The 23676-nt window shown below is 55.6% G+C and overlaps 1 protein-coding gene across 1 annotated transcript in view; it reads right to left on the reverse strand.

The window, feature by feature from the left end:
* Positions 1-23039, reverse strand: part of Wnt3a (Wnt family member 3A) — a 39232-nt gene extending 16193 nt beyond the window's left edge. The window contains exons 1-2 of the mRNA XM_076855599.2: positions 22969-23039; positions 7926-8167 (exon numbers count right to left, since the gene is read on the reverse strand). Of these exons, the coding sequence (XP_076711714.1) occupies positions 7926-8167; positions 22969-23039 (313 nt within the window). The remainder of the gene's footprint in view (positions 1-7925; positions 8168-22968) is intronic.
* Between the last annotated feature and the right edge of the window lie 637 nt (positions 23040-23676).

Here is a 23676-nt window from a genome sequence, read left to right on the forward strand (position 1 = left end):
AAATCCCATCTGTTAGAACAATGAACAACTTCAGCCAGGTTACAGAGCTCCTGTGGCATACTAAAAATATACAATGCTGGGTGTGGTGAATACCTGTGATCCCAGTAACTCCAGAGGCTGAGGCAGGAGGATCGAAAGTCAAGGCCAGCCTGGGAAACCTAGTGAGGCCCTGTCTCAGAATGAAATACAAAGGCCTGAGAGGGTAGCTCTGTGGTGAAACACTTGCCTACCATCTACAAGGCCCTGGGTTCAACGTCCAGGTCTACAAACAAACCACAAACAAAATCCCCCAAACAAACACCACACACCAGGAATGAACAATCTGAACAGAAGATGAAGAAAACAACACATTTATGACAGCATCAAAAATGAATATGGACGTTGGGAGTGGATTTAATCAAGGAAGAATAAGAATGGTACTCTCAAACTGTGCCACATTGGGAGAAATTGAGACCAGTGTAAATGGAAAGATTCTGTGTTCATGGATCAGAAGATTTAATGTTGTTGATATGGCAGTACTCCCCAACTGACCTGCAGATTCCCAGTCTTTTGTGCTAAAACTGGTAAGTTGATTCTTTTTTAAAAAAATATATTCATTTGCTTGTAGATGAACACAAGTATCTTTATTTATTTTTGTGTGGTGCTGAGGATCAAACCCAATGCCTCACACATGTGAGGCAAGCGCTTTACCATTGAGCTACAGGCCCAGCCCCTGATAAGTTGATTCTAACATTCATGCAGAACTGTCAGAGGCCTCAAATAACCAAATAAATCTTGAAAAAAAGGTAAAAGTTGGAGACCTCTCAGTTTTTGACTTCAAAACATGCTACAGAGCTACAGATACCAAAGCAGTACAGCAGTACAGTACAGTGTAGAGTCAGGCAGAAAGACCAGTGGAACAGAAGAGGTGGCCCATAAATAAAGGCAGTTCAGCTTTGACAAGGACGCCCAGACCAACAGGGCTGGCTGTGGAAGTGGGGAGCTGTCCCTGCAGCAAATGAGGCTGGAACAGTTAGACTTTCACATGGAAAGGAAAATCCATGTCTCACACCGTACACACAAGATCAACTCAAAACAGAATCAGAGACTCAAACGCAGCAGTTAAAGCTATAAGACTCTTACAAGAAAACTTGAGGAGAGTACATCTTTGTGACCTTGGATTAGGCAGTGGTGCCCCAAACCAAGCAACCAAAGAAAAAAGAAGATGAATTGGACTTCATCAAAATTGAAAACTTTTATGCTTCAAAGTGAAAAGACAATCCACAGAGTGAGAGGAAATATGTGCAGATCATGTCCTGGATAATGGATTGCACACCAACTATACAAAGGACTTCAGAACTCCAGAGCAAAAAGACAACGCCATCAGAATGTGGTGGAAGGACTGAGCAGACATTTCTCCAAAGAGGACACTCAGATGGCTAATGAACACACGAGAACACACTCCACACCCTTGGGCCTCTGGGGAATCCAAGGGAAAACCCCAGTGAAACACCCCTGCTCACTGAGCAGGGAGCTCAGAGCAGAGCAAAAGCCAGAAACAGCAAGTGCTGGTGAGACGGAGCGGAGGTCAGAGCCCTCATCTCTGGACGAAGGAAGGTGAAAGGACACAGATGCTTTGCAGACATTTAGCTGTTTCTCGAATGCCAGTGGTCCTCAGTGGCCAGTAACACTGCCCTGGCTGTATTCCCCATGGAACTGGAAACATACACCTCAACAAAGAGTGGCATTGTTTACAGTAGGCCAGAAGAGAGAACAACCCAAATGTCCACTGACATCCAAGTGGATAAGCAAAGTGTGGTCTAGCCACACAGGAATACAGCCCAGCCCTGAAGATGAGTCCCAAGGCATGCCAGGGGCTCAGAGAGGGACACGTCTGCAGGCTCCTCCAGCTGACTGAGATGAGGCCACAGGCTGACTTTGGGGTTTGCATTCACCCAGCTGGTCCCAAAGTCAATCTCCAGTCTAGGGCCCTGGTGTGCAAACCTTGTGCCTTTCCAAGGTTGTGGTCCAGTCCAGGCCCTGGTAGCTGTGCTCCCGAGGGTTAGTCTTGGGGACAGACTTGCTGTTTGAGTGGCAGCCCTACAGGAGTTTGTCTACCTGCTCCCTGCAGCCCCTCACTGAAATGGGGTCATAGGGCCATCGACTCTCCTGGCCCAAGGATAGCAGTTACGGAATCATGCAGGTGTCCTCCCCTCTCCTGAGAGACACCCTGACTGGTGTGGCATGCCCCCAGGCTCCCTGGATGGCAGCAGGGCTTCTAGGGAAGGATGGTGTCCCCTCCTCACCCCACTCTGCACACCCTCCTCCACCACCTGGGCTGGCTGCCAGGTGGACAGGCTTCTTGCCTTCTTTCCAAATCCCTGCTGCTTACTCCTTTTCTGGGGAGGGGGAAGCCCTGGGAACTCTACCTGGCTCTCGAGCCACACACCCACCTGACACCAGCACCCTGTCTGGGTCTGCTTGGCAGCATCACACGCGGCACACTTCTCCCTGTCCGGGCCACTGTCCTGCACCATGTACACATGTGCGTAGCACACACCAAGCTACATGTGCTACCTGTATGTGCAGCACACACTACAGTGGGTGTGTGTGCCACATGCATACACATCCTGCACCCACACACACCAAGATACACGTGCTACCTGTATGCACAGTGCACACTGTAGCAGGTGTGTGTGCCACATGCATGCACGTCCTGCACCCACACACACCAAGACACACACACTTGATAACTGTGTATGGCCAATAAACACACATGCACACAGACCATTGTGTGTCAGCACTGCATGCACTACACATACACACATCCCACACTCAAGTGCACATGCCTACACAAGTAACAACCCCATACCCTGACATTGCTGGGGAGCCACATGGCCCTGAGGACCCAACTCCTCCATTTTCAGAATCAAGATGCGATCAAGTCTGTGACACCTGACCAGCAGCTCTGTGAAGTGGCAGGCTGCAGCATTCTCCCCTTCATAGACAGGATGCTGACAGTTCAAGACGTGAGCCACTCTCCTTCAAGGGCACAGGGGCCTCAGGCCCCCAGCTCCAGTCTCTTCCTCTACCTCCAGCCAGACTGCTGTCCTGGATTGCTGCCCCTCATAGGGTGGGGCATGGCCACACCTGGGTGCAGACTCTCCCAGGCAGGCTGCACCAGCCACACACAGGCCTCCTCAGCTGGCTTCCATCAATGCCTGTGGCCCGCAGGGCTGGCTCCTCGACTGGACACCTAACCTCCTGAATCCCAGCTGCTGGGCTATGGCAAGGCCACTTGCTCCTTCCTTGGTTATCAGACATTGTGTGCAAGGTGGGCTTCCCCTGGCCTTGGGCAGGGTGGGCTGCACTGACACTGTACATGGGAAGGCAAATTGAGGCAGGGCTGGTGGACTGAGAAGCCATGTGAGGGGAACAGAAGCACTGGGAGGGGGGGCACTATGTATAACAAAACCTGTTGGCATGAGGACAGGGCCCTGTGGGACCCAAGTGGTGAGCCATAAAGACAGAGTGGGAAGAGTGCTCCTGGCAGCCCTCCCTGGTGTGAGTCAGGAGTAAACTGTGCCTTGAGTTTGAGAAGCAGCCAGGAGGCCCACGGGTGGATGGGTCAGGAAGTGTCTTGGTCCACTTGGGTTGCCTGACAAGGACGCTGGCCCTGGTGGTGTGAAACACAGATGTGCTGCTCCAGTTCTGGAGGCCGAAGCCCAAGGTCACGGCCTGGCAGGTTCCGGCCTGGTGAGGGCTGCTTCTGGCCCACGGCCACCCATCTTACTGTCCTCACATGGTGAGGACAGAGTGGATCCTGGGGCAGGGCTCCCTGGGATCCCTTGATAAGGACACTGATCCCATTGTGAGGCTCCCATCTCATGACCTCATCACCTCCCACAGGCTTTACCTCCTGATACCGTGGCCTGGGGGGCTAGGAGTGCAGGGGCACACACATTCTATGCATTGCCAGGACGGGGCCAAGGAGGCAGGTGGGCAATGTGGCATGGCTGTCAAGGGAGGGACACCAGCTCTCTTGGTCATGGGGCATGGCCAAGGGGTTTCATGGGAGCGCCTGCAGTGACTGGGATCTGGGTGGTGGGAGGGCATGGTGGGAAGTACCAGGCTCTGGATTGAGGCTGAAGGTGTTGCCAAGGGGCTCTGAGCCTTAGAGGCTCATTGGGAGCCCAAGGTTTTTGAGCTGAGCAATGGAAGGCTGGGGCTGTGGGCGCAAGCCCAGGAAGCCAGAGGAGAAGGGCTATGGAGACGGGAAGTGGACCCCAGCTGTGGCCATGCTGTGAGGAACACTGCAGGATGCAGGGTCCCTGGTGGGCCCTTCCCACAGGACCTGGCCCTCTGCCCAAACTCCTCCCTCCTGCTGGTCACCCACTTCATAGACAGGACGCTGACAGTCCAGGACGTGAGCCACTCTCCTTCAAGGACACAGGGGCCTTGAAGGGTGACTCCATGGACAGTGTGTTCCTGGGCCCTGCTCCAGGAGGCGATGGTCCCTTCAGGAGCAGACTACACTGCAAACTTCATGATGCTCCTCCATGGTGACCTCTATGCCATCGAGTGGTGGGGTCTGTGGTCTGTTCCCACCCCAGGATCCAGTAGGAAACTCCAGGAGCTATGGAAAAGCAAGCCCAAACTTTCAGACCCCACAGTCAGACCTCTGGAAATAGCCAAAGGGCACAGTGTCCAGCAAAGGGTGGTGTGGGTGTGGAGGCTGAGCCTGGCACAGGGAGGTCTGGGGACAAGTGGCAGCCAGCATCCCAAAATGAACCTGGTATCTCTCTGAGTCAAGACATTGCTTTGCTGAATTCTGAACTCTGTGGGGGCAGAGCAGCGACTGCACAGGGTTTTCCTTGAAAACATTCAAAAGTGAAGTACAGAAACCTCTGCCACCTGGGGACCCCGTGGGGACCTGTAACCAAGTGGCACACAGCGGTGAAGGCTGAAGGCCTGCGGCCTGGTGGGGGCCAGGCAGGCTGCCACTCTCACCACTTCTCTTCAGCAGGGCTCTGGAGGTCCCAGCCAGAGGAGTTAGGGAAAGAGGTAAGGGAAGAGTAGTTCTGCTTCTCTTCAACCTGTCCCTAGAGGATTACAAGGGGCAAACGGTATGCACACAGACGTGCATACAATACACACACACACACACACACACACACACACACACAAACTTCACAGACAATAATCAAAATTGCAGGATACAGACTCAAAGCACAAAAAACTCTTATAATTTTTAGGGGTACTGGGATTGAACCCAGGGACTCTTTACCACTGAGCTACATCCCCAGCCCTTTCTACTCTTCATTTTGAGGCAGCGTCTTGCTAAGGCCTTGAACTTTGATTTTCCTGTCTGAGTCTCCCAAGTTGCTGAGATTACAGATGTGCACCATGGCACCTGACAAGATGTGTCTCTAAAGATCAGTAATGAACAACCTGGAAAAAGATTCAGGCAGCAATTCCATTCACAACAGCACCAGGAGAACAGAGCACTCAGGAATACATTAACCACAGAGGTGCAAGCCCTGTGTCCTGAAAGCCACAGCATACAAGTAGGCACAGAGAGGGTGCTCCATCCTGCGCTCTTGAGGGAAGACACAGTATGGTTGGCAGGGCAGGACCATCCCAAAGCAGCCCACAGCTTCACTCAATCCCACCAGAAGCTCAACTGACTTTTTGCAGCAATGGAAAAGCTGATCTAAAATTTGTATAGAATTGCAAGGTAGAGTGACCTTGGCCAAATTATATTATCATGTTGTGTGCACGTTTGTATATATAATAACAAACCCATCAACATGTACAACTATAATGCCTCATCATCAACAACAAAGTGGAAAAAAATAGAATTGCAAGGAACTCCAATAGCCACAATGATTTTGGAAGAGAAATCCAAAGTTGGGACACACATTGCCCAAAACATCCTCCAAAGCTACAACAATTAAAATAGTGTAGTATTCACAAAAATATAGACACATAGGCCAATGGAATGGAATTGGCCAACGGATTCTTGACCAGGGTGTCAAGATCATTCAGAGGGAGAGGGACAACCTTTCAACAGAAAGTACTGGAATGACAGGATTCCACAGGCAGAGGAATGTGACCGGATCCCCACTTGATAGCAAATGCATAAAGCTCAAAGTAGCTCACTCACCTGGCCTGAAGGTAAGAGAGAAAGCATAGCTGTGCATCTTTGTGAGTTAGGCTTAGGAAATGCTTGCTTTGATATGACATCTAAATTTATTGGACTTCATCAACAGTAAGCTCTTTTGTGCATCAAAGGCTGATATCACAAAAGTGATACACATGGTAGGAAATATTTGCAAATCATGTATCTGATAAACATTTAGTATCCAGAATATGTAAAAAGCACATGTAACTCAATGATAAGAAGACAAACGATTCAATTAGAAAATGGATCAAGGATTTGAACAGACAATTCTTCAAATACAATATTTAGAAGACCAATGAGCACACTTTACCATTGGCGTGTGCACATAAAACACAGACAGATGCCTCATACATACACCACAATGGCTCACAAGCAAAAATGAGCGTTGCTGAGGATGTGTAAAATCGGCATCCTCAGGCATTGCTGATAGGAATGCACAATGGTTCAGCTACTATGGAAAACATTGGGCAGTTCCTTGAAAAACTAAGTATAGAATTAGCATATGACCCAGCAATCACCACTCCTGATTTTATTCCCCAAAGATTCAAAAAGAAATGCTTGCCCAAGAAATGATGTTCTTAGCAGCACTCTTCACATAGTCAAAAGGTGGAGACAACCCTGGTGTCCACCAACTGGGGAAGGGATAGACAATGTGGTCCATCCTTCCTGGGAGAGTAGAGTATTCATCCACTAAAAGCCACAAAGTGCTGACATGCTCCTACAGACGTCCCTTGAAACGCCATGCTGAGGGAAGAAGCTAGCCCCAGAAGTCACACCGTGAGTGACCATGCTGTAGGCAATGTCCACAATAGGAGAGTCCATAGGTACAGGCAGCAGGCCAGTGGCCAAGGGTCTGGAGGGGAAGAGGGCCTGGAGGGGCCACTCATGGGCATGGGTTTCCTTGAGGGTGATGCAAACATTCTGGAACGAGAGGTTGTGTCACACAACTCTATGAATGTGCTAATGCATATGATTGTATGCTTAGAAGTGATTCCAATCATTTGATTTTCCTCAGTTTTGTTCCAAAGCCACAAAAGCTTGCATTTTGTGTGTCCTCTCTCCCATGGTCCCCCTCTGTGTCTCTCTCTCCACCTTTGCCTCCTGTTTCTTCTCTTTGTTTCCCTCTGTCTCTCTGCCTGGCTGTGTCTGTTTCTGGGTCTCTGTGTCTTTGTCTCCCTACCTGTTTCTCCCTGTCTCTGTCCCCTAGTCCCTTGTCTCAGTCTCTTTGTTTCTCTTTGCCTCTCTCTGTCTTTGTCTGTCTCTCTCTCATCTCCATCCCTGTGCCTCTTTCTCTCTCTCTCTCTCTCTTTGTATCTCTGCCTCTGTCTCTCTGTCTCTGTCTGTCTCTTCCTCTCTCTCCCTATATCTGCCCTGAGATCCAGGCCCCAGGCTGTTAAGAAGCCCCCGTCCAGTAGGCCCTTCATGATGTCCAGCTGGGCTGGCCTCATGACATGGGCAGCTGCACCCCTGGCCAGCAGGCTGCAATGGCACATGGTAATCATTGCTCTAGCCACTACATTATGGGTTAATTTGCTCTTTGGCTGCAGCCAACCAACACCCAGTCTCCCACCGTCCTCTCTTTCCTGGACCAACCCACAGCCCCAGCTCCTCTGGGGTTTTCTCCCTAGAAGCCCTGGCTCCTGAGAGGGAGGGAGGAGGAGGCACACCCAGGGACCCTGCATCTGCGCATCCCAGGCCAGCCTGCCCCTCCCTCACAGGCTTCCCAAGTCCCTGAGAGGACACATGGTGGCAGGGCAGGTACCTTTGTCGAGCACAGGCCCGAAGATGGCCAGGCTGTCATCCACAGTGGTGCAATTCCAGCGGCGGCCACGGAACTGGTGCTGGCACTCCTGGATGCCCAGCTTGACACCCTCAGCCACGCTAGGCATGATCTCCACGTAGTTTCTGCAGAAGCGCAGCTGCTTGGGCACCAGGCCCGGGATGCTGGCACAGAGGATGGGGTGTGTGCTCAGAGAGGAGTACTGGGGCCCGATGGCCAGTGACCTAGCAAGGAGGACAGGTGGTTAGGGCCAGCCGGGAACACAGTGGGGAGGCTGCCCTGCCCTGGGGCACACATAGGCCTTTTGCTTTGGGGGCACATGTGCACTGAGGGGCAGGACACTTCTGCTTTGAAGGAAACTTGATATTAAGGAAAAGCCAGGGCCCTGCCCATCCGTGTACCTGAAACAGCACTGAGCAAACTGATGGATGTGGGAGGGAAAAGAAGGGCCCACACCCCCACCCTTGGGAATGCAGGAATCCCGGGCGCATTAGGACACTGGTGGAAGCCCCCAAAGCCTTTGGAGAATGCAGAGACTAGAATTGCTGGCTACTAAAGAGCCTTGGGATGGACCCCAGAGCAGGTAGCCCCTGGTTTGCCCAGGGGCTTCCTAAATAGGGGCACCTTAGAGCCCAGGAGGAGAAGCTCAGCTTCTGGAGTAGGGGAGTGATCAGGACAAGAATCACATGAAACCCATTCCTGCCCATATTTGGCTATTTACCCCAAAAGATACAAGACATGCACCCTCAATAAGATGTGTTCAAGACACAGCACCCCTCAGTATCCACAGGGTGGGGACTGGCTCCTAGATCTCCCATGGATACCAAGATCTGCAGTTACTCAAGTCCCTTGCATAAAATGGCACATTGTCCCCTATGCCATCTCTAGATTACAATGATGCCTGACACAATGTAGCATGGTGTAGATGGCTGCTAAAGTGTATCATTCAGGGAATAGGACCCCAGGGTTCAGGACACACGGATTTTCTCCCAAATATTTCAATCCTCAGTTAACCCTGCAGATGCAGAGCCTCAGATGCGGGACCAGCCCTATAAAACTGCACCTCAATCTAAAAGAAAGATTTGCCCAGTCCTTTTGGAGAAGGGTGGGGTGGGAAGAACAGAAAGAGACTCCAGTGGGTCCAACTGCCTTTTGCCCACCACCACCCCCTCTGTTGCCTCCAAACCCCACTCATGGTGTCACGGGTCCCCTGTGTGCAGGACATTGTGGGTCACGCTTGCTCTTCACCCCACTATTGTGGGGTCTGCGGGCAGGTGACACCTGCCAAGTTTCCTCACATGTCCCTGCCTGTAGTGCTACTGGGAGGGCTGGCCCTGGAGCACCTGGGGGGCCACCTCTGGTCTCAGAGTCACATGGTCTTTCCCCTCCATGCTCCTGTGATTCTCTCTTAGATCCAGCTCAGAGTACACCTGCCCCACATGGGATGGGAATGGCTCACATTTTCCTCTCTGGGTACAGACCACAGAGATCCCCTAGTGTCCATGCTAGTGCTGCACAAACCACATGGGTGCTCCGAGTGTAGTCTGAGTGGCACTTGGCAGGACAGAAGGACAGCTTTCCTCTTTCTTTCTCCTTGAACCTAAGGCCTCCTGTGTGCTAGGCAAGCTGTATTGCTGAGCTGCCTCCTGCACCAGCCCTTTCCAAGAATTTTTATTTTGAAGCAGGGTCCTGCTAAGTTGCCAGGCTGACCTCTAACTTGCAACCCTCCATCCCGAGCTGGGTTACAGCTGGGATCACAGGCACGTGCCATTATGCCTAGCAGAAGGTCAGCCTTCTGCCTGGGCCCTGGCTCAGGGGCTGAGAAACTGGAATGGGGCCAGGATCAGTGGTCCCTGCCCTCAAGAGTGGGACAGAGGAGGGGCAGGCCAGGTGCCCCAGAGCCCAGAGAGGGGAGGACTGAACCAGGGAGAAGGGTGTGGCTGTATCTCATGCTCCTTTATACTCTTGGCTGACCACACTGAAAACCAGAGGCCCCCAGATGTACCCATATCAGGCCTTCCCACTGGGCACTTGCTTACCTCCTGCAGCAACAAGTCATGAAAAGCTCTAGCCACTCCCTCCATGCCTCAGCCCGCCCTCTGGTCCAGCTTCCACTGGCACCCACCCTGTTCCAAGATACTCCTAGCTGTAAAAACTAAGAAGAATCTCCCCTGGACCTCAGTCATGCTTCCCTTCAAAGCACCCACACCTCCATCACCTGTTGTCCAACTCTCTCCATCCTGGTTTCTACGTCCCCCACTCTGATGACTGCTGAGGCTTCCTCCTCGGCTCCCTCTTGGGTCCCCTCCTGCACATGGCGCTGGGGCTCTGAATTCAGCTGTGCCTTCTCCTTTTGGGGTCCGCCCTCACAGGCAGCCCGAGGTGTTGGGATGACACCCTCAGCCATGAGTGGAAGTTTCAGGGAGAGGGGTCTCTGAGGACCAAGTAGCTGGGGGTTGTATGGGTGTCCAGCACACGGGCAGGCACAGACTGGAGGAGACATCTGGTCTCCCTCTGGCTGGCCCTTCTCACTTCCTGCCAGGCCTCCTGAATGAGAAGGGGGTGCAGAGGGAGCCTCTGTGGAGGTTGAGCATGGTGGGAGCCAGGAGCCCCAGCCCCAGCTGAGGTGCCTCAGGGGCAAGTAAGTGCGGTGAGCTGGGGGACTGACCACTCATGGCTGGGAGCCTTCTGTCTAATTGGGGATGGGCTAGTTACCCTGGTGGACCTCTCCTCCACCAGGACCAGGGTGCTTCACTTCCACCCCTTCTATGGGGTGACATTATACATGTGATGTCACTGGCACACAGGAGGTGCTAGTTAGTGACGTGCATGCCCGAGTAGTGGAGGGCGACGGGGGTTGGCTTGTACACAAAAGCATGAAGAGGGAAGGATGGACCAGAGAGGATGGCAGGTCCAGGGTGCTCCAGGCAGCGTGGAACGTGGGGTGTGGACCTGCAGTGTTTGGGGTTCAGGTTCTGCATCTCTTCTGGATGTTCGACAATCTCCCTGACAGAAAGTTGTGGGGAGAGGTTTGTAGGTTGTGGCTCCATCTGAGAGCTTCTCAGAAATGGCTCAGTCCTGAGGCCCACAGAACCTGTTCTTCTCTTTGGTTACTCAAAGCCACCAGGGAAGGGGTGAGCTACACCTGTCTTGTCCATCCGTCCATCCATCCACAAGAAGGAAACTGTTGTTGGATGTTTTGTTGACTCAGAGACGGAGAACAAGTGGAAAATAAAGGAATCTGTTTAGACAGAAAAAACGAGGACTCATCTCTCTAGCTGTCTTCAAAATAGGAACTGATCCTGGGGCTGTGACCATTTCTGAAGGACAGGTGGCTTCCACGGCTGGATGCTAGAGGTCGCCTCTTACTCCGGGGCTGCCGATGGTGGATGGGGGAAGTGAGCTGATGAATGCCCAGCCCTGGACCCTGCAGCTTCTGCAGACAGGACAGGGCCTGCAGTCTCAGCACCTTTCCCACCTCGCCGGGCAGTCAGGACGGGGTAGGGTGGGGTGCTGCTGGGAGGCAGAGGGGGCTCCCCAGACTCTCCCAGCGCTAGCTCTTCCGGGTGCTGAGTCAGCTCCTCTGCTCCCCTCACTGCCCTGGCAGGCCCCAGCTTGCCACCTTCCCCAACCAGGGTTCCAGCAGCTGCTCTGGCCCCCACCAATCCTCACTGGGTCCCTCTGCTTGTCCTCATGGACTTGGGGAGGTTGGAGGCGAGGCCTCTCTTGTCTTCTCTGAACCCCAAGGCTCTTTGAGTTAGGGTTCCCAGACCCTTTCTCCTTCCTAGAGAGCTGGGCCCAAGAAGGCCCCAGCACTGCAGCGTCCCGGGGTGGGGGCAGCAGCTGAGAGGGCTCTCACTGATGAGGGAGAGGCATAAGGCCCAAGAGGGCTCAACTGGGCCTTAACAACCCCACACAAGATATATTGTCCTATGAAACATCATACAGAAGTACACACTGTGCACACTGTCCCTTCCTTCCCCCAAATCCCCAGGACACAAACTTCTAGTCCAGGGAGAACACAGGTGCTCCTAATGAATCAATAGCTGCAAAGCCACCATCTGTGGCACCCTCTAGGAGGACATGGGGGCTCTGGTCTGGGACAGGGGCCAGGAGAGGGGAAGGCCTGGATGGGCCTCCTTTGGGAGCTGTGGCTAGGATGGTGGCGCTGAGTGGCAGAGGACTTCACAAGCTGAAAAGTGCCCCACCCAGGATGGCACAGAGTGCTCATGTCTTCCAGCCACTCTCAGAACAGTTTCTCAGGATGCACAAAATATGACATCAAACTCACCTGGGCTCTTGGGCCAGTCACACAGACATGGGAGTCTGCATTTGTGGGTTGAGGTGCCCAAGTACTAAGAAGGGAGCAGGTGGAGAGGGAACAGTTTCAAGGAACCAAGTCCAAGCATTTGATGGCTGAGGGTTGTCAAATTCAAGTTCCTGACCTAGCCACTCATCAGTCCTTAGTGAACAACATCAAGAGCACCTGCTACTCATGCAACCCTTGGTCTGGGTGCTGGATATGTCCTCCTCAAGTGCTGGCCCAGAAAGGACGAGTGGAGCACAGGTACAGAAGGAGGAATCAGACGTGTGGAAAGCAGGCTCCTGGTCCCCGGCCGTGACCCTCAGCTCACCCAACACGTGGTTGAGTTCCTACACAATTTTAGAGAATTGATGGCATTTGTGTTCTCCACATCAACTGTTGCCTGAGATGAGAGTGCCTGCCTTCTCCCTGTGACAGTGTGGCCACAGCCACCCCCATTTAGGATGGAAGGCAAGACCCTGCTGCAACTAGTGGCAGGTGAAAATGAGATGTTGTTTTTCTGTCTGTCTTGGGAGGCTGGAGAGGTCCTTCTCAGTGGCCTGGCACCTGGAGACTGCCCTGAGCCTTAATAGAGATGTGATGTGAGATCTGGGGACACAGACCTCCTCCCAGGGCTCTTCTCCACCTCAGCTCTCCTGATGCTCCTCTCAGCTGTCTGCTCTGCACCCAGAGGACCTGGCCTGGATAGTAGATGGCACCTGCCTTATCCTTATCCCCAAACCTCTGCAAGCTTAGAATCTGGCAGGACCCCAAATTCCCCATCCCAGGGCCCAGAACTGTGCAGAGGATGTCCCAGTGGTATTTTGCAGATGAAAATCAATGTCGGGCAATCTGAGTTACTGTGGCCACCCTGAGCTCTCTGAGTCTTCTCTGAAGCCTGGGATGCACCTTGAAATTGCTGGCCCTGAGAAGGGGGCCACACTCCAGGACCATAGACTGACCACTAAGAGCTGAGAGGGACCCTGGACCACAGCCTTCCAGGACTGGGAGAGTAGATCCTACAGGTAGCAACTGCTCCTTGACCACGAGGACGAGGGTAGAGACAGGCTCTTCCCAAGCCCAACAGACTCTTTGATTTTGGCTTCCTGAGACCCTGAGCTTTGGATGCAGACAGGCCTGTGAGCCTCAGGAGCCCCTGTCTTACAGCAGTAGGAGCCTAAGGTTTACCACCTCCCTTCTCCCTCTCATACTGGACTTCCCACCTTCCCTGAGTCCCAGCACCCTCTAAGCTCTTGGGTCCAAAGGGGAAAAGAAATGTGTTGAGGAGGGACACAACTTCACGAGCCCAATGCCGCAAGCTCTGGGGATGCAAGCCCTCCCGGAGGATCCACCTCCCGCCACACCTGTGCCACAGTGCCCTGCTTTGCACAGGGCCTTGCTGTGCTAAATTGGTTCCTCCAACCCCCAGCTGTCTCCCCCTTCCTATCTCCCATGTGACCACTGGACAGAGCTCATGGATGATGATGACACCCTCTCTCCCGTGTATGGCTCCCTCCAACACACAACCTGCAGGACAATTGGAGAGCCTTCAGGAGCTTGTGCATGCTGTTGGGTTGGGATGGCAAAACAGGGTTTCCAGCATGTTGGACCCAAGGTCCTCCCTTCCCAATACCCTATGGTGATCCTAAAACGTACTAAGCCCGGTCCATGCAAAATAACATTTACGATGAGTCTGATCTCAATGGCATGGCTCAATAGCTCCCACATCCAGCCACCACAGGCTAAGGACATAGGATGTCACAGGATGCCCACCTCCCGTCCTGCTCCATTTGCATATTAGGATAGTCCTTGAGGGGGTCAAGGGTGGTGGCCCCTTGTCAAGTCTTGCGCCCCCCCCCCCAGGGCTGGTCTACTCTGTCCTGTCCTTTGAGACTCTTGGCACCTCAGCTGAACTGGGGGGAGGTCCCTGGTTTAGAGCAGGGTCCTCTCAGGTGGTCCCAAGACAGCAGAGCTGATGGTTTAAGACAAGCTGGATTCTGAGGCTACTTGTGGCTCAGATGTTCCAAGATGTCAAAGGCTGGTGGGCAGACTGGAATTTTCAAAGACTTGAGTTCAATGCAAAATGTGTTTGCCCTCCACAGCCCTGAGTATAAGTTCACAGGGATCCCAAGGTCCCTGCCACCTGCTCTCCTGCTTCCCTCCAGCCCATCTCCATAGAAGCAACTGGGAGGGTCCGGATGTCTAGACCTTCAACTTGCCTTCTGGAGGACACAAGGATGCTACAGAGAGCCAGGTGTACCATTGATACACAAGCAATGGGGACACCCCAGAGTAGGCTGGCACAGGATGCAAAGCTGCCAGGTGTGGGCAGGGACACAGCCAGTGGACCCTGAGTCTGGCAGTCGGTCCCAAGAGACATCTACAGGCCAGCAGCCAAGCTAGAGGTCTCACCCCTCCAGCATGGATCCACCCCTGCCTGGAGCCTCAGGTGCCCACCCAACTCCCACCGGGTTCCTGCAGGCTTTTCACTACCTCTCACAAAGGGGCTTCAGAGGACGAAGACCAGCGTCCAGACCGAGAGGAGGCCTTTATTCAAGGTCACTCACTTGAAGGGCCATGGAGTCTGGGCTCAGATCACACTCTCGGCCTGCCCAGGTGAGCACTGGGAGTGGGACCCTGTAATCAGTAACTTCCACTCACGCCCTGCATCCCGCCTGTCTGTCCATCCAGGTCACAGGGAGGTCCATCCCTGCCTCGGGGATAGTGGCAATAGCAGAGAACTGGAGGGCCCTGCCCAGCCCCAGGGGGAGAAGCCGAGAGGCTGGCCCGCCCTCGCTGCACCCATTTCCCTGCACCTGGCCTTGGTGATTCACCCTGTGAGGAATTCACTCCAGTTCCCCTCTCACAGCCAACCAAGTCTCAGAAGGTATGCACAGCCCCTGTTCAGCTGCCCCCTGGCCAAGCAGAAAGGCTCTCAACTGTCCCACTATGACAAGGCGATGTCCCCCAGACCCCCAAACTTGGTGTCCATGTGGAACACACCGCTGTGCCTTCCTCTGGAATCACAGCCTTCAGAGACCATGCCCCGGCCAGAAAGGGCCAATGGCTAGGCTTGGGCAAGTGGGTCATGGCCTGAGCACCGGCAAGTGGAGGCCACCCCATGGTCACTATCAAGGAGGAAGACATTGTTCAACAATGACAGGAGACCTTAGAAAGCAGAATGGGCCTCTCCTTCCGTGGGAAGCACGTCTGAGAGTGAAATGAGCATGACTGGAGAAGCCTGCGTGGGACGTGTGTCCTGCCTCACTCTCTCACGCTGGTGGCTTTTTGTTTTTCAGTCCTACTGGTTTTTAAGGGGAGACCATTGCCTTCAACTCTGAGCTTGCAGAATGCTGTGCTGGAAAGCGGACCCTGTGCCTCGCTCACAGCTTCAGCTGTGGCCGCAGTCACACGAGCCACGCCCGCCATCCGCCAGCACTAATGGTTTTCCCTCCTCCCCTCGCTCCTTTTGAAAGGCCGGGCACCTGGCCAGGGGTACAGCAGAGATGCTGGCTGTGACATGCTGGAGGAAGGAGGCCAGCCCAGGACTTCAAGGCAGGCAGCCGGCCAGCCCAGCCTGGGACAGTGCTGGCCTCTTTGGGCCGAGGGCCTCCAGCTTCTGTTGGGTCTCAAGTGTGTCTTAGTGTTCATGTGTCACGTCTCTGGTGGCACTTAGCTCAGGGCAGGCCCTGTGATGCTGGACTTGCAGGCCTCCTCATACCCTGTGGATGTGGGGTTCTGGTAGCCCATGGGGTCCTGCTCCAGAGTCACTGCTGCTCCCCAGCAAGTCTTCCCGGGGCTGGCAGGCTTTCAGGTTTCTTTTTGTAGTACAGTTTGGCAAGGTCGGAGCACCTGTGCATCAAGGACATAACTCTGTGCTTGCATGTCCCAGGGAGGGGGTCCAGGTGCAAGCAGGGGACCTGCCAGTCATTCTTCATGTAGGCTGCTGGCAAGGAGAAGGGCTTGGTAGTAGGGCTGAGGCCAGTGGTATTGCACTGGGCCTGGATGTGGGCTCCGGCTGGGCCCCAGCATTCGCTGGCTCACTGTGACAGCCTTGCCCGGCCTGGGCCTCACCTTTCCTCTCTGTCAGACAAGGTGATCGGGTCTTGACCTACCCAAGGCTCCAGGAGAGAGGTTGAGGAGGGGCTGGACTTGTGTCCACTCCCAGGTCCGCATTGCTCCTTTGACCTTACTGGGGATAGACCCATCCCAAGACAGCTCTTCAGGGGTCACCCCTAGTAGGAGAGCTGTGTGCCCTGGCCCTGCTGGTGCCTTCCTGGTGCCTCTGACCCTCACCCAACTTCTCCCACATCTGCATCTGGGGTAGAAGGCACCTCTCCTGTCTTATTCTTCACTGGCACAGAGTTTGATCTAGGCAGGGAGGATACAGCGGCTCTGCCCAGCCCTGAGCAACAAGGAGAATTCGTGTGTGTGTGTGTGGGGGGGTCTCTGCTGCAGAGGACCTGGCTGGGCTGCGTGTATGAAGGCCTCCGGAGCACTGGTCCTGTTTTGAAGGGTCTTCTGACCTCAGGGCCTTTGCGGGCAGGATAAGATCTCCATCCTCAGATCTATGACCTCAAGTGTGGGGCTGTTCACCCTCTCAGTGGATGGATGACCCAAGTAGTCTGTCCTCGCCAGCAGGGGCTGCCCGGGAGCCACCTGGACTTTTTTTATCCATGGGAGGCACTTCTTAGTGGCCAGAGACTTTCTGAGCTGGGGGGTTCCCAGTCCCCTGGGGTCGGGGCCACTGCCTCCCTCCCCAGGCTGCACAGCCCTGCCTGGGGCCCTCACAGTCAGCGCCTAGTCCTGCCCCACCGGGCCTGCGGATTACTGACACATACCTTGACGAGTCCCAGCAGGCGGGGAGGCTCCCGTGCCGGCGGCCATGCGTTTGCCAGCCTCCCTGGGCGGCGGCAGCACGTTTTGCTGGGGAAGGAATGTGGAAGCTCCAATGTGTGAGACACCTCCAGGGTGTCACCTGGGGAACCTGGGAGGGAGACCGAGGCACAGGCAGAGGCCGGGCCCCTGAGCCTCAGGGCTGGGATCTCGTCAACCAGTGGGACGGGCAGGTGGTGAAAACATTAAATTGTGTCCTCCTGTCCGCCCAAACTCAAGTGCAGTGCCTGTTTTCCACAGGAAAGACCCTTTGCCCATCTGTCCACCTGTTCTTCATTCAACATGACCTTCCTGATGGTGGCAGAGGGGAAAGGTAGGACCAGAGGAGAGGAGAACAGTGCCTCCTGCTCACTGAGCACCCCGCACCCACATCCAGCCCCAATGGTGCAGGTGATGTTTGGACCATTCTCAAGGGAAGGACACATCCCGTGTGAGCAGGCGTCAGGTCATGTGGCAAGTCCATGCCTCAGTCCTGCTCCTCAGCCCAGCGCCCTCAACACCTGTCCTCTGGCTGTGGATTTAAGGGTCGTGCATCTACTGGGAGGACTGTGGTAGTGGCTGTAGCATGTGGTTCTGTCCCCAGTGGTGTCACAGGATCGCCGCTGTGTCTACGGCCGGCTCCCGGCTCCCTGCTTCCTGTCCTCAGCCTCTGGTTCTGCAGATCGCCATCTAACATCAACCCAAGCAGCCTTTCCCCACTCTGAGCCCAAACCAGCCTTCTTGTCCACCACCTGCACCCTTGGGTCCCAGCTCCTCTCCTGGAGCCACACAGTGGCTTTCAGAGATGCCAAGCCAGCCTTTTTCTGAAACCTCTCAGCAGTGTTGTCCCCAGCCTTTTAACTTCTCTCAACAGGGGCAAATGTAAACCTCCAAGGACAGGGGCAGGGGCAGCAGTGTGTGTGGAAGACCCTCCCTTCTGGAGGTGGTCCAGACAGGCCAGCAGGTGTGGAGGTGCTCTGCAGACACCAGTCACTCTGGTAAAGGGCATGGAACACTGCAGCATGTGACACAGCTGTGACAGCACCGGGAACTCTTCTTCCAATTTCTGTTTCTATTTCTTCCTAACAACTGACCAGCTGTGCACAGACAGGCTCTGGTGGGCGAACCATACCTCGAGAAGTGCCGGCCATGTTTCTGGATACAGGTAACAAATCTGAGCTCTGCTTCCTCCTTCCTGAGTCACACCATGAGAAGGGAGGCAGAGCTGCCAGGGGGCTGGAATTTTCCATCTGCCTAGGCTGGAGGTTTGTCCAAGAGACTCTGGAAGAAGTGTCCACCAGGCCATTGGTGGTCCCCTGAGATTGCATTCAATGTGACTGTACTACCCATCCATCACCTCATCCATCCAGCTGATTACAAAGGGGCTAGAAGGCTTATGCAAATAAGCATCATTTGAACAGGGTAAAAAGGCACAAGGTCTGAAGAAACGGAGCAGCAGCCTGGGAGATGCAGCCCTAGGCAGGCTCCCAGGCACCGCAGCCCAGGAGGGACAAGTGAGCTGAGGCAGGAGCTCTGTGCTCAGGAAGGGGCTTGCCATGAACTAGTGTGTGGGTTCTGGTCCTGGTCCTGTGTGCCACAATGATTCTGGCCACAGATTCTCCTCCAGAAGCCATTTCTGATTGTGCCCCTTGTAAAAAGTTTGATTTTTGTCGGTTCTAGAAAGAAATCCTCACCGCAGTTCCCTGAGATTCCTAGCACAGGCCTAGGATTCATCTAGCCTGTTGGTTTCTCTTGCTTTTTAAGTTCTGTATGCTGAGTACTGATCTGGCCAGCTAGAGGTGCAGAAAGGGGCCCAAAAGACAGAGAGATGGGATGGGGGAGGCTATCCTCCTGGGCAGGCTCAAAAGAGCAGGCCAGCTCTGGGGGGGGGGGGCGGTGGCGAGACACCTTGCTCAGCCTTTCCTGTGTCCCTGTTGTCACCAGTACCTGCCCAGCTGGCCTCTTGATTCTCCTCATCTGCTCTGCACTGCTGGCCACATGCTTCTCATCACAGGAGCTTGTGAATCTCATCTGGAAACTTCTCTCTATTCCACCCCTCCCTAGGGTCCCAATCATTCTCTGTACATTCTCCATCACCAACCCTGATTCCACTGGGATGCTTGGTCCCACAAGCAGTGGGACCACTGATGACCATGCACCTCCAGGTGGAGCTAAGCTGGGAGGAAGGGCTGCGTGCTCCACCCCAGGTCATCTGTGTTGGTGGGGCCAGCATGTGGGGGTTGGGGTCAAAGAGGAGGCAAGAGGCCACAGAGGGCTGACACTGAGCGGAGGGATTCAGGTATGGTCCTACACTCATGAAGTGTTACTGTCACTGTGATATGGGCATCAGGCTCTGAGGGCACCAGGGAGTCCTTCAGAGGGGGAGTTGTCTAAATCTGAGCCACCAAGGAGCAGGGAGAAGGCTGGACACTGGCCTCATACTGCTCTATAGCATGGCCTCTGTGCTTAGGAGCTCATGTCCAGCAGGCACAGAGGGGCAAAGCAGCAAGAGAGGGGCCAAGCAGCAAGAGAGGGGCCCTGCTGGGAGAGAGGGGCCAGGGCATGGGCTCACCCTGCTTTGCAGGCAGTGGGCAGTGGCCAAATCAGATGGGAAATCCAAGTGACAGTAAGGGCATAGGGCCCAAGGGAGGGACAGTGGGTGAGAACTGTGAAGGGAGGTCAGAGGTGGCTGGGCAGGAGTGCAGCCTGGTGAGGGAAGCACAGGAACTTGGAAGAGGGCCAGTAGCTGCTGAGGTTGGGGAGGAGAGGCTGGCCTCCAAGGGCTTGCTGGGGACATGATGAGATGCCATCAGCCCAGACATGGGAAGGAGGAGGAGCTCACAGTACATCTCAGATCAATCAGTACCTATGGATACTGTCCTCCATGTCCTCTTAGCCGCGTCACCTGACCGCTGATATGTGGGCTCTTCTGATGAATTATACTTCCATGAAAAGAGAACTGAATAGGCGAGTGGAGGGAGCAAGAGACATACCTCCCTGCAGTGTGTGTTCCTGTAGGGCTATGCCTTGGTCTGGTCCCTTCACCTGGCTCCCCTCTGTCACTTGAAGATCCCAGGATGGACCTTCTTGGAGTTCCACCCAGCTCTGGACTGCTCTGGTCTTGCTTAGAATGGCTAGTTTCTCTGGGCTCACTCCTACTCTGCCTTGGGACTCCAGAGCACCACATGGAGGGTTGAAGGCACAGCCCCACTGAGCAGGTCTGGGGGTGGGCAGCCCTTCACATTCCCACAGGGCTGCCTGCAGCAATGGCTGCAGTGACACCTCCCCGCTCCCCTCCCCCAAGAGTCACACCAGCATCAAAACCTAATTGCTCCTGATGTGAGCTGCTTCCTGGCTGGGCTTATCCAGGTGAGGAGGTCCCAGTCATGCACATTCTATGTGTGGTGCTGGGACAGGGAGGAGATCGGTGGGGCTAGCTGCTTTGTTTTAGGGAGGGAAGGTGAAACTAAATAGCCAATCAGGGAGGCTGAGGGTGAAGGTGAGAAGTCATAAAGAAAGTCCTCTAAGCACCTTCTCTGCTTGCTCACCACCAGCTCACCCAACAATGGCTAAGATGGCCCTTCCTCTCCCTAGGAAATGATCCGCCTGGCCCAGAGTGGGAACAGGAAAGACCAAACATTGGAAGCTTGGGCAGGTAGAGGGTGCAGATGAAAGAGAAGCTTCCTGAAGCAGCTGCACCTGACTGCACCCGCCTGGCCGTGGTCACTGAGGCACTGACTTTTGGAGCCTTCCTCTTTGTGTGCTCTTGCCCAGCTGCGGGTGGGGCGGGGATGGATAAGGAGGCAGGAGGAGGACTCTATCTTGTCACCCTCCACAAGGGGGGCGGGGAACCTCTTCTCAGGAAGCAGAATTGCTAAGTGTGAGAATCCCACTGAGAACAAAGTGGGAGTGTGGGCCGGTGGAAAGGTGGCCCTCCCACCCACCCCTATCATAGGGGACGGACTTCCATGCCACCCCCTGCCTCCTGGGGCAAAAGGGCTGCCCAAGTCTCTTGATGGGGGGGTGGGGAAGGCTGCATCCCTCCTGGCTCACCTGAAGAATGCCAGGGTGCGACTGAGTGTATCTGAGAGTCCATCTGGGATGGAATTCATACAGCCCAGGTGAGAAGGGTTATGAATCTGTATTGGGGTGGGTGGGCAAGGCTAGGGACCCTCAGGACGGTCGGCCGGGGCAAGGATTCCAGGTCGCAGGGCAGCCCAGAGGCTGGCGACGAAGCCCATCTCCATGGGAGGAGAGCGGGGGCGAAGCGCTTCCTCTTGCGCGCAGGAATGCGGCGGCGGCGGGTTCTAATTAGAAGCCTGGCGCAGGAGCGGGCAGCCCGCGGGGCTCTCCTGGACGCGCTGCCCCTGGCTCCCCACAGCCGGCGGGACGCGCGTCAGTGTCCCTGCGCCCAGGGGCGCGCGCCGCCTCAGCCGGCGCCCGGGGAGGCCACCCAGCGCCTCAGGTGCCACGCCGCGACTCGGGGACGCGGGGCATGCGGGGATGTCTGAAGCGGATGTCGTGTCCGCTGCCCTGCAGCCTGGCGCAGGAGCGGGCAGCCCGCCGGGCTTCAGCAACCCTAGCTGCCCACCCACCCTCCCCGCACTGCTGCGCCTGGCCCCGCGTCCCCACCTCAGGCTCCCTGGCTCCTCTCTTGAACCATCTCGAAGAGAAAAATTATTATCGGATTAGATGTACTTCGGCTCGCTCGGTCTCCCCGCTTCCCTTCGGTGTAATTATTATAATTCTAGGCAAGCCGTCGGAGAGTTGTTCCTGGGTGGGAGGGGAGAGCGTGCATGTTTGCGGGGAGGCTTCTGTCCAACTAGGTCCCCATCAGCGGCGCTTTCCAGCCCCTTGGCGCCCGCATTCCTCCCACTTGTGTTCCTCACATCAGGGCATCTGCAAGCGTCCCCGCGTCGGAGCTGGGATGACCCTTGCACGATGGTGGGGTGCTCTGAGGAATTACCCGTGGGGAAGAGTCGCCCTTATTCTCCCTCCCTTCAGGGTAGATGCAGCGGAGACTGGAGACAGGAGAACGCAGACCTTGCTTTTGGTTTATCTGTACTTCCACCCCCAAGTTGAGGAGGGTCTCGCAAGTAGCGTGCCTTGTGTGGAATGGATCAGACAGCACGCTGCTCTCCGATGCGAGTACTGGAGCCTCCCCCTCGCTCTCAAATCCATTGCTTTATCCCTCTCTCCAGCAGCCCTTCCTTGCTAGACATATGCAGGCAGCGGGCAGCGGGCTCACAGAGAGTGTCCCTGGGGACCCCCACATCTGCAACGGCCGGGCGGCGCGCAAGGCTCAGAGCTGGCTCCTGTGCGCCCGCCGCCCGCTCCGCGCCACTCCCCGCCGGGTCCGGGCTGTCTTTACGTAACTGCACAGCTCCGAGCTGTTCAGTCTTGTCTCTCTGACTTTGTTTTAAAGTGTGTGTGTGTGTGTGTGTGTGTGTGTGTGTGTGTGTGAGAGAGAGAGAGAGAGAGAGAGAGAGAGAGAGAGAGAGAGAGAGAGAGACCCTAAAAGAGTCTCTGGAGAAGCGCTGTTTCCCGCTTGCCCTCTTCCCTCGCCCCTCGCCTAGGCTAGTGCTATCTAAACTGACCCTCTTTCCACCTCTGTCCGATGCCCGACGCCGATCCATGCTGGGGACAGCTGGAACCTTCTCCGTTCCCTCTACCCAGATGGGGCGGTAATTGCCTCCAGAACCTCGCTACCCGCTGCCTGAACAGGTCCCAGTGGAGACGAGGAAGACAACCCGCTCCGCGCGCGGAGCGTCTTCAGGGGCCATGCCCGAAGGGACGGCTGCTCTGGGGCGGCACCCGGGCCGGGGAGAACGCGAGGAGCTCACTCACCACCAGATCGGGTAGCTGCCCAGCGCCTGCTCCAGGCTGCAGAGCATTAAGAAGTATCCGAGTGGAGCCATTGCCAGGCTGAGGACCTGAGGGCCAGGAGTCCGCCCCGAGAGCGCGGGCGCCGGGGCGGGCCGGGCCCGGGGAGCAGGAGAAGCTGCGGCGGCACTCGACCCTCCTGTGGTCGCGGGGTGCGCGGGGTGCACGGGTGTGCACGGGTGTGCACCGGTGCGCGGGCTCCGAGGGCGGCGCTGCGCCAGGTGGGCAGGCGGCCGGGCGGCGGGCCGAGGCCCGGGGCGGCGCGGGGCGGCGGGGGCGGGGCAGCGCCGCAGGGGGCGCCCGCCGGGGCTGGGGCTGGGGCGGGGCGGGCAGGGGGCGGGCGGGGCCCTAGGAGTTAGAGCCTTGTGGTGCTGGCCCCTCCTGCGGCCGTAGGTGCGTGGGGTGCTGGGGTGAGTGGGAGCGCTTGGGGTACTGGGGTGCTGAGGGTGTATGCGGGGTACAGGAGTGTCCGAATGAGTAGCACAAGGTGTTCAGATGTGCGCGGGGCACTAGGGGTGCTAAGGGTGTGCAGTTGCACGCAGGAGTGGAGAGTGTTGGGGTATCCAGGTGGACGTGGGGTGTTGGAGTGTACGTAAGCTGGCTTCGAGGACCAAAGCTGCTCCCGCCGGGATCCGGTGCGGTGTAGTCCCTAGGCGCCCCCAGGGAGCACCT

Source organism: Callospermophilus lateralis, chromosome 5, assembly GCF_048772815.1.
Source record: "Callospermophilus lateralis isolate mCalLat2 chromosome 5, mCalLat2.hap1, whole genome shotgun sequence".
NCBI lineage: Eukaryota > Metazoa > Chordata > Mammalia > Rodentia > Sciuridae > Callospermophilus > Callospermophilus lateralis.